Source organism: Peromyscus californicus, unplaced genomic scaffold (assembly GCF_007827085.1).
Source record: "Peromyscus californicus insignis strain IS unplaced genomic scaffold, ASM782708v3 Scaffold_6__1_contigs__length_162567912, whole genome shotgun sequence".
NCBI lineage: Eukaryota > Metazoa > Chordata > Mammalia > Rodentia > Cricetidae > Peromyscus > Peromyscus californicus.
The window spans coordinates 157,489,159-157,502,855 of record NW_026294584.1 but is presented as its reverse complement, the minus strand read 5'-3'; the positions used below and the strand labels follow the sequence as shown (position 1 = coordinate 157,502,855).

General features: G+C 43.2%; 1 protein-coding gene across 5 annotated transcripts in view; it reads right to left on the bottom strand.

The window, feature by feature from the left end:
* Irag2 (inositol 1,4,5-triphosphate receptor associated 2) overlaps positions 1-13,697 on the bottom strand; it is a 54,856-nt gene that overhangs the window by 7,542 nt on the left and 33,617 nt on the right. For all 5 annotated transcript variants that reach the window (XM_052721381.1, XM_052721380.1, XM_052721382.1 and 2 more), the window contains 6 exons: positions 9,131-9,188; positions 7,503-7,566; positions 7,390-7,417; positions 6,846-6,986; positions 2,573-2,707; positions 207-354 (listed from right to left, as the gene is read on the bottom strand). In XM_052721381.1, coding sequence (XP_052577341.1) covers positions 207-354; positions 2,573-2,707; positions 6,846-6,986; positions 7,390-7,417; positions 7,503-7,566; positions 9,131-9,188 — 574 coding nt within the window. The remainder of the gene's footprint in view (positions 1-206; positions 355-2,572; positions 2,708-6,845; positions 6,987-7,389; positions 7,418-7,502; positions 7,567-9,130; positions 9,189-13,697) is intronic.

The window sequence follows — 13,697 nt, the reverse complement described above, 5'->3', positions numbered from 1 at the left end:
AAAAAACCACTCTGTGTGTGTATGTGTGTGTGTTCACTTGCATGTGGGTGCAGTGCCCATGGAGGCCAGTAGAGGGCATCAGATCCCCTGGAGCTGGAGTTGTAGGCTGTTGTAAGCCAAGAGACATAGCTGCTGGGGACCAAGTATGAGCAGCAAGCGTCTTTAACTGCGGAGGCAGCACACCACTGTTATCTTGAAGCTGTTACCTTCATCTTCCAGAGGGTTAAAGGACCTCTCGTTCTGCAGCAGAGCCTGCTTCAACTCCTCCAGCTCGGCATGCTCTTTGGCATACATCCTCTTCAAGTTCTCGACATGCTGAATCATCACTTCTACTGCTTTGCTCACCCGGCTTTCCTACAAGAGTCAACGTCCCTTAACAACACTGTCCTCAACACTCAGTTAAAACAGACATTCAGGGCTGGCAGGGTGGCTCAGCGAGCAAAAGCATTTGTATGCAAGCCTGAAGACCCAAGTTCCATCCCTACAACCCATACTTCAGGAGAAGGCCAGCCCTCTGACCTGCACACCAGAAAGCACATACACCCCCACCCTACACACACATGCACCCCCACACACATGTACCCACACCCACACATGCTACATACATGCACCCACACAGATACACACATGCGAAGCTGCTTGTCAAAGAATAAAGTGTTGGAAGGATTAGGATTTGACATAAGCAGTACCATTTTGGAAGCCATTGTTTTAGTACAGCAGAGAGAGGGAGTGACTTAGGTGTAGTTGGTAGATACACCAGCAGAAATCATGATGATATTCTCTGGCTGGTCTGAAGGTGGAGCACCGATGTACTCTTTGACAATTGATGCAGAAGGAGATAGGAGTGTTGAGAGAACCCCCGCCCCCCAATCCCTACTAGTTCTGGCCTGTGCTGCTAGGACTGAGGCAGGGAGGCAATGGGTGGGAAAGGATTCGGGAGTCCCTGGCTTTGAGGATGCTAAGTGCATGATGTATCAGGCATCTAGGAAGAAATGCCAGCTCCCATCAGGGCCTTAAGACAGGATGAGGTGAAACTCAGATCTGAGAGTCACCCTGGGTTTTGTGAGCACGTGGATTGAATACAGATGGTGAGAAGGTGACCAGAAGGGAGATCTTCAGATCTTCAGCTCTAGGAGGTCTGAGAGAAGGGGTGGGGCCATTCAACAGCCTGGAAGTGGAGCAGCCCTTATGGTAAAGGGCTGTGGTATACAAATGCTGAGTTCTCCAGAAGCAGTGCTGACCTTTTGGAGTGTGCAGTTGGGTGGTAGACACAAGAATGGCAGGTTTGTAGAGGCTTATGGCTGACAAGTTTTAAGAGAATACTAGAGGAGAGAGACTGGGCAGGAGAATCATTCCACTGAGAGGCTTGTTCTAGAACAAAGAAGCAGAAAAGCAATATGGTAGCCAAAGACAGCAGGGTGTGGGGTGGGGTGTAGATGTAACCTTCTTATTAAATAAGAAACACAGAGCCAACACAGAGATGAAAGCCAAGAGGTCAGAGCAATAGCTAAGAGCTAAAAACCTTACCCTTCACTGTCACTGTTGTCTTACTTCTCCAAAAGAGAGCTACTTCCTGTGTGTTTGTGCTTTTTATTGACTTTCTGTTCTGTTCTCTTTGGTTGTAAACCCAACCACATGACCTCCTCGTCACTGCCCGTCTGTACAGACCTCCAGGTCTTCTGTGGTTGGTATTGAGATTAAAGGCGTGTGTCTCCATGCTGGCTGTATCCTTGAACATACAGATCCACCTAGCTCTGCCTCCCAAGTGCTGGGATTAAAGGTATGCGCCACCAACGACCGGCTCTGCTATGGCTTGCTATTAGCTCTGACCCCCAGGCAACTTAATTTATTAACATACAAATAAAATCACATTTCAGTCCAAATAAAATATCACCATAGTGGGGGAAGAAAGCAAGAGAGGGATCTTTGATTTTGAAGGCGGTATCTCTCACCATGCAGCTCAGGCTAGCCTTCAGCACACAGTCATCTTCCTGTTACTTCCCAGGTGCTGGGAAGTGCTTGGGGCCACTCAGGCCCATTTCTATTGTTCGCAGTAATTCTTTCTCAATGAAGAGGTGGATTCATACCACCTCTACCCCCTCCATCTTAAAAACAATGTGCACCTGTGCTAGTGGGGATGGTTCCTAGACTAGGAAGAACTGAAAAGGACAGGGTTTAATGGACAGAATTTAGGCTCATGTTTCTGTGTAAACCGGGAAAGGATGGGATTGTGTCTACAGGCAAGATGGCTGCCCTCAGAGCGTACAGGAGGGTGACTGTCTACAACTATGGGAAGGAGGGCAGCATGTGGATTCTGATAGTAGGTTCAAGCCTCTGGCAGCTCCCTCCCTTTGCATAAGTTTTCTCAGTAGCAAAGTCACCCTGGCTGGCCTAGAACTCTGTGTAAACCAGGCTGGATTTGGACTCACAAGGACTGATCTGCCTCTGCATCCTGAGTGCTGGGTTTAAAGGTTTAAACCAACACCTGGATGCACAGAAGTGTTCTGAAACATATTCTTAGAAATGAGCCCACATTCTGTAGAGGCACAAATCCTCTCCACTTCACTGTTACCTGGTTGATGGCCCCCAGCATCTCTGCCCTGCTGGCCACACGTGTCGTGCACTGGCTGAGAAATGTTATACTCTTCTCCAGTTTCTTAATGATCTCCTGAGCCTGGTTGTCGTCTTCACACAGAGGTGCTAATGACTGCGTGGAAAACCAAGCATTAAAACACACCCAACAGAGTTTCTCACACCGACTAAACCACTTTCGGATCTAAGCGTCCTGATGGAGAGCAGAAAGTGCCACCAAAGCCCAGCAGTGAAGGGCATAAAGACTGCTGGGTCAGGTCACAGGTACACAATGCCTAGTCTTTCCCTTTCCACTGTATCACCCTCAGGTGTACTCACAGCTTTACCCCACGTGCACTCATGGCTTTCCTCCGTGGTTCACAAGACAGGATACAGATAAGCAGACAATACCCATAAGTGAAACGTATCACATGAGAACAGACTGGCATTTTGAGAGGAGAATCACAATAATTCAAACTAGTTTGAGACTGATTTTAGAATCACCTAGGAGGCATGCCACTGGGTGTGTCTGTGATCGTGCTTCCAGAGAGGAGGGAAGACCAGCCCTGAATGTGGAGAATGCCATCCCATGCCTGGGGCTCTTGACTGAAGAAAAGGAGGAGGAGGAGGAGGAAGCCAGCTGTAGTAGTTTGAATGAGAATGGCCCTCATTGGCTCATACATTTGAATACTTGGTCCTTAGCAGGTAGAACTGTTTGGGAAGGATTAGGAGGTGTGGCCTTGTTGGAGGAGGTACGTCACTGGGGGTGGGCTTTGAGGTTTCAAAAACCCACACATTCCCAGTTAGGTCTTTCTGTCTTGTCCTCGAGGATGAGATGTGAGCTCAGCCATGGTCCAGCACCATGCCTGCCTGCCTGCCTGCCTGCCTGCCGCCATGCTCCCTGCCATGATGGTCAGTGACTTACCCTCTGAAACAGTAAACCACAATAAACTCAGTCGGGGTGTCTTAGCACAGCAATAGAACAGTAACTAAAATACCAGCTGAGCACCAGCGTTCATCTTTGTCCACTTCTTGACTGGATCCCATGTGACCAACTGCCTCATGCACCTGACATCACGGCTTGGGCTGTTCCTGTCACCATGCCTTCTCTCCATGGTGAACTTTGAGCTAAAATAAATTATTTCTTCCTTACACTGCTTCTATCAGGTGTTTCATCACAATAAATGAAGAACAGCCAGTATCCTCTCTTATGACTAGGCGTGGCCAGGCTGGCTGGGCACACATGCTATTTTGCCTCACCCAAACTCATGCCCTTTTCCTTGATGATGCCTTTCAAGGCAATCATTCCCAGCAGGGATGAAGAACAGACTTGAGAGTAAACAAGCTACCTCTCACTGTCTGTGTGAGTGAGCAAATGTCTAAGGCTGTCCAGATCTAAAGTGCCATGAGCTCTGGAAGAGGGGCCATCAAGTTGGGTGGCTAGCATTTGGAAGAAGTTCCGGCAGTCATACTACCAAGCACCACAAATGGTGGTTTGCTTAATAATCCTGAAAATGCAAAGGTTTGGCCCTTCTGGTTTGCTGTTTATGTCCTGTCAAACAATACTACAACATGACAGGCAGCAGACTCCAACCTTTTGTTATCACACAGGCACAGTGAATGGCAGCCACATTTGAAACACACAGATGTGTCTAAGTTGTAGCTAAAGAGGTTGTTGGCTAACAGAAATGGCTTTTGTCAGATGTGAAGCTTCCTACAGTGGTTTCATTAATCACCTCCAGATGAGAAGGGAAGAGCAGAGGTGAGTTGTAAGCAAAATGGAATGTTGCTAATTACAGCAGAAACATAAGGAAATAACTTGACAAGACCTAATGAGTGATAAAAAAAAAAGCCTTTCAACAAAGAAAAGCCTGGAACAAATGACTTCCCTAAGGAATTCTATGAAACACACACACACAAAACTCATGCCAACACATGTAAAGTCCTTCCCAAACACTCAACAAGATAGATTATTTTCAAGCTCATTCTATGAGAACTTATTACCTCAATACTAAGCTTGAACAGATATTGCAAGAACAGATTAATAACTAACCCTGAGGAATTCTAATGATAAGTCTTCAGCAAAATACTGAATTCAGTACATCATGATCAGGTGGAATGTATTGCTAGAATGCAAGGCTAGTTCAATACACGAGACTCATTTGAGACAATATACCACATTGGTAGAAAAGACAAAAGTCACAAAATTATAGCAAAAGAATCAGAAAGCATCTGGAAAGATGAATCTATGATTGTTAAAAACAATTTTAAAAGCACTACAAGAATAGGAAGAAAGTACTTCAACATAATAGAAGTTGGGGCAGAAACCCACAGTGAATGTCAGAGTTAATGGCAGAAGATGACCCCTCCCTCCCTCTATGACTAAGAACAAGCCAAGGACCTACACCCTCACTTCTATGCAACATGTTATGGCATTGGTTCTGTAGCCAAAGCAATTAGGCAAGAAAAACAATAAGAGATAAAATATATTTCTGTTCACAGTGTGATTTTTATCTGTAGTATACCCTACAGGCAGAACAGAACTTTCAAACTAATAAACACAGCAAAAATTACAATATTCAAAACTAATACAAGAATCAATTATGTTTCTGTGTACTGACACTTCTTAAAATAATAAACTAGGAAAATGGTTTATTTTAAATCATATCACAAAGAATATAATACTCAGAAATAAGCCAAAACCAGGAGACAAAAGACTTATACCTTGAAATCTACAAAACAAAGACACAAATGGAAAGACATCCTGCATTCATGGGTGGCTAGACCTGATGAGCAAAGAAATCTATAGAGTCTGTGACAATTTATTATCAAAATTTCAACAATATTATCTGGGGGTGAGTAGAAATAGAAAAATGTGGGTGCTTGGAGGCACAGCTCCGTGGTAGAACACATGCTTCACATTCGTGAGATTCTGATTTTGGATCCTTACTACTAGAAAGTATAAAAAAGAAAAAAAAGTTGTAGAATATTTAACTATGTAAAGACATGTTACATTTGTTTATGTTGCTGAATATTACTTTAACTATGTGAAGATGTGTCACATTTGTTTATTCTGCATTTGTTTAATTATGAAAAGATGTGTTGCTGTTTCACCTTGCCTGCCTAAGGCACCTGATTGGTCTAATAAAAAGCTGAACAGCCAATAGCTAGGCAGGAAAGGGGTAGGCGGGGCTGGCGGGCAGAGAGAATAAATAGGAAGAGGAGGAGGAACAAAGACAGAAAGTGAGGGAGACACCCAGGGCCAGCCAGGCAGGCAGCTGCCAGCCAACCAGCAGCAGAAAAAGTAGGACATACAGAAAGAAAAGGCAACACACAGATGAAGAGAAACAGGCTAAGCTATAAGAACTAGCAAGAAATGAGCATAAGCTAAAGCTGAGCATTCATAACTAATATTAAATCTCCATGTCATGATCTGGGAGTTGGTTGGTAGCCCAAGAGAAAAAGCCTGATACAAAAAACTACCCTAAAATAAATGTAGTTTATAGAGGAACAATGAATAGCCTATGCTTCCTGATTTTGAAACATACTACACAGCTGTGAGACGCTCAGTGAGTAAGAGCACATGCTGCCAGCTTGAATGATGTGAGGTCAAACACCAGCACCCATATGGTGGAAGGAGAAAAATCCCTCAACTGGCCTCCACCTCCACATGTGTGCCATGGCATGCCCACCCCCAAATAGACAAGTACAACTGTCCTCTACCTTCGTATGTGCTCCATGGCATGTGTCCCCCCTCCCCCATACACACAAAAGAAACAAGCATAGTAAAATAATTTTTAAAGAACATACCACACACTCAGTAATTCAATGGGATGATACTGGAACAAACATGGACTTACAGAACACAACAGAAGGCCAAGACAACAACTTTCATGTCTGTGGTCAAATGACTTTGAGAAGGAAACCAAAAATACACAATGGAGAAGGGGTGTGTCTTCCAGAAGTAGTGTTGAGAAAAGTGTATATATCCATGTGCCTAAGTATGGAACTAGACTCCTATACCATATGCAAGGAAAAAAAAAAAAAAGAGTGTAACTCAATGGCTGGCCATGTGGCTCAGTGGTCCTGAGAGGCTCAGGCAGGAGATTGACATACAGCCATACTGGTATACATACTGAGTAGCAGGCCAGCCAGGACTACATAATTATACAGCAAGAGTCAATCTCAAAAACAGAAATAATAAGAAGGGAGGGGATGGGAAAGGGAGAAGGAGGGGTAAGCATGTGACTGCCCATCCCCAATCATTCGCTCACCTCTAAAAGCTTTAAACAGTTTGTGATTTCTTTTTTCAAGTTTTCCTCTGCCAGGTCCCGGGACCTCTCTTCAAGCTTGACTCTCTTCTCCAGTGTAAACCAGTCACACTTAAGTCCCAAGGATAACCTGAGAAACTCTGCCTGTGGCCACAACAGCACGAGGACAAGGAGAGACATTAGAGGAGGTCAGTGAAGTGGGGGCATCCTTCCTCCCCCGCCCCCCCCCCCTCCCCCCCCGGAATCCTAGGCTGGAGCACTGCTCTGCCTGCATTTAGTCTTGTAACTGGCTTGTGCAAGACCATGATGGGACCATCTGAAGTGCAGAGAGGGGCAGAAAGAAGGAGCAGGGTGGTGGAAAGGGAGGGAGAGAGAAGGAGGAGAGAAAGGAGGGGGAAGAGGAAGGAGGGAAACAGGGAAGGGGAGAGGTTAGAGAAGGGGAAGAGGGAAGGGGGAAAGGGGGAAGGGGAAAAGGAGAGGGGGACCGGAAAGGGAGGGGGAGGGGAGGGGAGAGGAAGCCGGTTGGAAAGGCAGACATTAAACTCACCTCCACCTCCTTCTCACTAGCTGAAGTGCTGCAGAGGAGACAAAGAACTTACTCACGTATGTGTGACCCAGGAGAAAGATTAAGATCCCAAACATGGTGTGAAGGAGACTTACTTCTCACTCTGTGGAAAGTTAACTAACTTCACAGGTGCTTTGGGAGGGGCGGAAACCTCAGTTTCTGTGGAAAGACAAGTGTCTGAAACAGTTATCATCCAAAAGCCCATTTTCACCCATTGCTGTTATGTCTTAGCTTCATTTAAAAAAATGTTTCATTTAAATGTCTGAGTTGACAGGCAGCTAAGGCACTTGCTTACCCAATAAGAGAATCACTCTGGAAATAGAACTCCAGGCACATCTGTGAGGGAGTGCCTAGACTGGGTCAGAAGACCTATGATGCCACCTCTAAATGTGGGGGCACCATCTCATGGGCTGGAGTCCCAGACAAAATGAACATAAAGCAAGCTGGGTACCAGCATTCACCTGCCCCTGGATGTGGATGCAAGGGGACCAGCTGCCTCATGCTCCTGTTACCATGTCTTCCCCATCCTGACTGACAGACAGTCTCCATCAAGGTACAAATCTTCCCTCCTATAAATTGCTTTGGTCAGGCATTTTGTTACAGCTCCAAGAAAAGCAACTGACCCAAAGAGCGTTGATAAACATGGCATCAACCTTGCCATTCCAGGACAATCTCTCTACCGTGACAGTTTTCTCTGTGACAGCTTTGCAACATGAATGTTGTTGGCTTAAAATTTATAACACTTGGTTTACAGCCAAGCTTTGACTCTCAGACATGTGATGTGACCAAGTCACAACCTTGTCAAACCATCTACATGATAGGATGGGATTTTATGTAACTATTGCGTCACATAAGGATGTCACAGCAAACCCTCAGTGGCAACTAGTTGCTCTATTTTCCTGAGGCTGTGGAACCACTGTTTACCTGCCTTGCCTTGCATTTGCAAGGCTGAAATTATGCAGATAATATAGCTTAATGTTCAGATTATGACTGCAGTACTATCTCAATAAGGTTTGTTAGTTTGGTTTTCATTTTGGGGGGGAGTTGGTTTTTTTGTTTGTTTTTTTTGGGGGGGGGATTTGAAGACAGGGTCACATATACCCCAGGTTGACTGTGAGCACATTATATACCTAAGGCTGACCTTGAGTTTCTGCCTCTACTTCTAGAGTGCCACTATTAGAGGTGTGAGCCACCAGACCTATTTTATGTGATGCTGGGCAATCAAACCCAAGGTCCCATGCATGCTAAGCAAAGAAGTACCTTATCAACTGAGCCATGTCCCCAGCCTAATAGTTATTTTTTTAGCCAGCATTTCCACTTTTCAAAAGAGAAGGCAGAAGTTTAATTACCTTAAAGAGATCACAGAAGCAGAGACAGACCTAGCCTGGAGTCAGTGAGGCTGGTGTGCTATCCCTGTGAAGTCATGCTGAGGAGGAGGCAGGTTGGCCCGTTTTGTGAATCTTGGCATATTTACTTTTATGTGAGGTACTGAAACCTCGAAGTAGTGTTGACTAGCTCACAACACAGGCTTACTTTTGACTTCAGATAGCTACTGTTGGAAGAGTGTGGCGCCAACTAGGCAATGCGATGCCACTGTGGCTTTTTGAAAATAGACACAAGACTTGACGCAGGATGCTGAATGGGTTGGTGGCAGACACAACTTTACCAACAAAGTATCACCAGTAACTAGCAGTTCAGCAGAGCTCACTTGTGCATGCCTTACCTCCTGCGGTAGAGTCCTTCCCTCCATCTTCTACTGTTCTGAGTCCCTCTCCTGCTTCCTAAAATGGGAAGAACTTTGTATTGGCGTGTGTGGGGTGGAAATCCTTCAGAACCAAACCTCTCTGTGCTTCCTGTCCTCTTCCTGTCCTGTCCTGTCTATCAAAATCACTCTGCAGAACTCCGGGAAGTGGAGTAAAGGTCAGCAGAGACAGGACCAGCTCCAAGAATCCAGTTGAAGCCGAAGTGACAGAAATGTAAGGAGCTACGAAAGGGACACAAGTTGTCACAAAGGAACCAAGTGATGCGCGTGCAGAGGAGAGAGCCACCAGGGGCCCCAGCACAGAGGGGCCTCTCAACCAAGAACACAGTCAGGCTAAAGCAAGGGGCACCCTACATAGCTCTATGGAAACATATGCCCATCAAGATCCATCCTGTTAGACTTTCATTCCACACGCACACACGCACACACACACACACACACACACACACACACACACACACACACGCACACACACTGATTTAGTTGTTTTGCTGTTGTTTGAGACAAGATCTCAATATGCAGACCATGAGCCTGTACTAGCCTGAAACTTGTGCGCCTGTCTCAGGCAGCCAAGTGCTAGGATTACTTGAATCAAAATGAAATTGAATGGATAGCTTCATTCAAATATGTTTTAAGCCCATTAATCAGGTGTTACATAGTAATCATGCATGTACCAGGGGTATAGAGGGTAAAAATGCCTTGTGCACACACGTAAGCACTGGAGAAGCCAGGGAAGTTTAACACACAGCTCACCTCTTCAAAGGAATGAGGTGCGAAGCTGTTCTTCCTGGAACTAGGAATGATGTCATTTTATATCCTGGTGATCCTCTGCTGTCTAATGAGACAGGCTCTGTCTTATCTTCCAGAATTTATGTTTCTACTTATCCAAGACCTTTCCCCCTAGATCCTGAGCATGGCTTTTAGACCATAAAACCCACTCTTACAAGTGATGTCACATGTGCTTTACAATAGCCTAAGTGACTTCTGTGTTATCTTAGGGCCAGGCCAATCCTGACACCCACAGTTTACCTCACTCAAACTCCCTAAACCTTGAGCACTATCTCTGAGTCAACAGTACCCATTCTTGTGAAAGCCGGATGTACTTTGTAAGGAATCTCAATGTAAACATATCTTAAATTGTTGTGCACTTGGGACTGAGTTAATTATCTGAACACCTTTTTCAAAATTGTGCTGTGCTTAAATATAGCTAAAGTAAATGGATCTGGGCCAGACCCTACAAGTCCTGGTCCAGAACCAGTTACAATAAAATTGGGCTGAGCCGAGTTTTGTTCTTGTCTCTTTGTGAATCATTTTTTGCCCTGATAGAATTAATAAAGAAAACCTAAACTGAGGGAAAACTGGAAATGAAAAATTTAGGAACTTGAACAAGAACCTCAGAGGCAAGCTTCATCAATAGAATACAAGAGATGGAAGAGAGAATCTTAGGCATTGAAGATAAGATAGAAGAAATGGATTTCTCAGCCAAAGAAAATGTCAAACCTAAAAAAAATCCAGGCAAAAAATGTCCAGGAAATCTTGGATACGCTGAAAAGATCAAATAGGAATAGAGGAAGGAGAAAAAACCAGGTCAAAGGCACAAAATCATAGATGAAAATTCCATAAGCTAAAGAAGGAAATGTCTATCAAGGTACAAGAAGCATACAGAATACCAAATAGGCTGTAACAGAAAAGAAATTTCCGTTGGCACATAATAATCAAAACACTAAGCATATAGAACAAAGAAAGAATATTAAAAGCTTCAAGGGGAAAAGACCAATTAACATATAAAGGCAGACCTATTAAAAATAACCCCTGACTTTTGTTTTGTTGTTTGTTTTTCCACATAGGGTTTCTCTACATAGCCTTGGCTATCCTGGATCTTGCTCTGTAGACCAGCCTGGCCTCAAACTCAAGAGATCTGCCTGCCTCTGCCTCCCGAGTGCTGGGATTAAAGGTGTGTGCCACCACTGCCTGGCTAAACATCTGACTTTTTAAGGGAGACTCTAAAAGCCAGAAGGGCCTGGACATATGTGCTGCAGACTCTAAGAGACAGACCAGAGATGCCAGCCCAGACTACTATACCCAGCAAAACTTTCAATCACAATAGGAGAAAGAAAGATATTCCATGATAAAACCAAATTCAAGCAGTATCCATCTACAAATCCAGCCCTATGGAAGGTGCTAGAAAGAAAACTTCAACATGAAGGTTAACCACACCCAAGAAAACACAAGGAATAAATAATCCCAGACCATCAAATCAAAAGGGGGAGGGGAACCCATACCACAACAATAAAATGACAAGAATCAACAATGTTCATTGATAGCTCTCAACATCAATGATCTCAATTCACCAGTAAAAAGACTAACATCTTGGCCGGGCAGTGGTGGCGCACGCCTTTAATCCCAGCACTCGGGAGGCAGAGGCAGGCGGATCTCTGTGAGTTCGAGGCCAGCCTGGTCTACAGAGTAAGTTCCAGGAAAGGCGCAAAGCTACACAGAGAAACCCTGTCTCGAAAGAAAAAAAAAAGACTAACATCTTAAATATAAAAACAGGATTCATCCTTCTGCTGCATCCAAGAAACACACTGTAATATTAAAGGTGAACATCATCTCGGGGTAAAAGGATGGAAAAAGATTCTAAGCAAATGGACCTAAGAAACCAAGTCAGTGTCATCATTTCAATATCTGACAAAATAGACTTCAAACCAAAGCTCATCAGAAGAGATAGGGAAGGACACTACATACTCACCAGAGGAAAAATCCACCAAGAGGACATTGCAATTCTTAACATCTGTGCACCAAATGCAAGAGCACCCAAGTTTGTAAAATAAACACTACTACAGCTTAAATCACATATTGACTCTCACACAGTGATAGTGCATGACTTCAACACCCCACTCCTGCCAATAGACAGGTCATTCAGAAAAAAACTAAACAGAGAAGTGCTGGAGCTAATAGACATTATATACCAAAAGGACCTAAGAGATACTTACAGAATATTTCACCCAAACACAAAAGAATATACTTTCTTCTCAGCACCTCATAGAACTTTCTCTAAAGTTGATTATATACTTGGACTCAAAGCAAGTCTCAACAGACAGATGAAAATTGAAATAAGACCCTGCATCCTATCTGACCACCATGGATTAAAACTGGATATCAACAACAACAACAAAAACAACAGAAAGCTTACAAACTCATAGGTACTCAATAACTCACTATGAAATAAAAAATGGATTGAGACAGAAATTAAGACTTTCTAGAAATGAATGAAAATGAATATATAACATACCCAAACTTACATAACACAATGCAGGCAGTTCTAAGATGCAAGTTTATAGCAATAAGTGCCTACATAAAAAAAATTGGAGAGATCTCATACTAGTAACTTAATAGCACACTTGAAAGCTCTGGAACAAGAAGAAGCAAGCATACCCAAAAGAAGTACATGGCAAGAAATAATCAACTCTGGGCTGAAATCAATAAAATAGAAACAAAGAAAACAATTCAAAGAATCAATGAAACAAAGAGCTGGTTCTTTGAGAAAAATCCTAAGATTAATAAACCATTACCCAAATTAACTAAAAGATGAGGAGACAAGATTCATATTAACAAAATTAGAGAAGAAAATGGAGACATAGCAACAGACACCAAGGAAATCCAGAGAATCATGAGGACTTATACTTTAAAAACCTATGCTCCACCAAATTGGAAAATCGAAAAGAAATGGATATTTTCTCAATATATTCACCTACCAAAGTTGAATCAAGATCAGATGAGCAATTTAAACAGACCTGTAACTCCTAGTGAAATGGAAGCAGTAATTAAATGTCTCCCAAGCAAAAATATCCCAGGGCCAGATGGCTTTAGCACAGAATTCTACCAGGCTTTCAAAGAATAATCAGTGCCAATACCCCTCAAATTATTCCACAAAACAGAAACAGAAGGAGCATTTCTACAGATTCAATGCAATCCTCATCAAAATTCCAACACAATTCCTAACAGATCTTGAAAGGAAAAATTTTAGCTTCATATGGAAACACAAAAAAACTCAGGATAGTCAAAACAATCCTGAATGATAAAAACAAAACATCAAAGGCCCCCCAAACCATCAGGATGGCATCACCATGCCTGATCTCAAATTGTACTACAGAACATTAGCAATAAAAAGAACACAGTTTGGGCATGGAAACAGATACATGGAACAGATCAATGGAATAGAATTGAAGAAGGTATCCAAAGGTAGAATGATCTCCAATGCTCATGGATCTGCAGGATTAATAAAGTAAAAATGGCTATTCTACCAAAAGCAATATACAGATTTAATACAATCTCCATTAAATTCTAACACTATTATTCACAGATCTTGAGAGGACAATTTTCAGCTTCATATATAAACACAAAAAATCCAGGATAGCTAAAAATAATCCCCAATAATACAAGAACTGCAGAAGGTATCACTATTCCCAATTTCAAGTTGTACTAAAAACCTATAGTTAAAAATCAAAACACATGATGGTATTGGTAT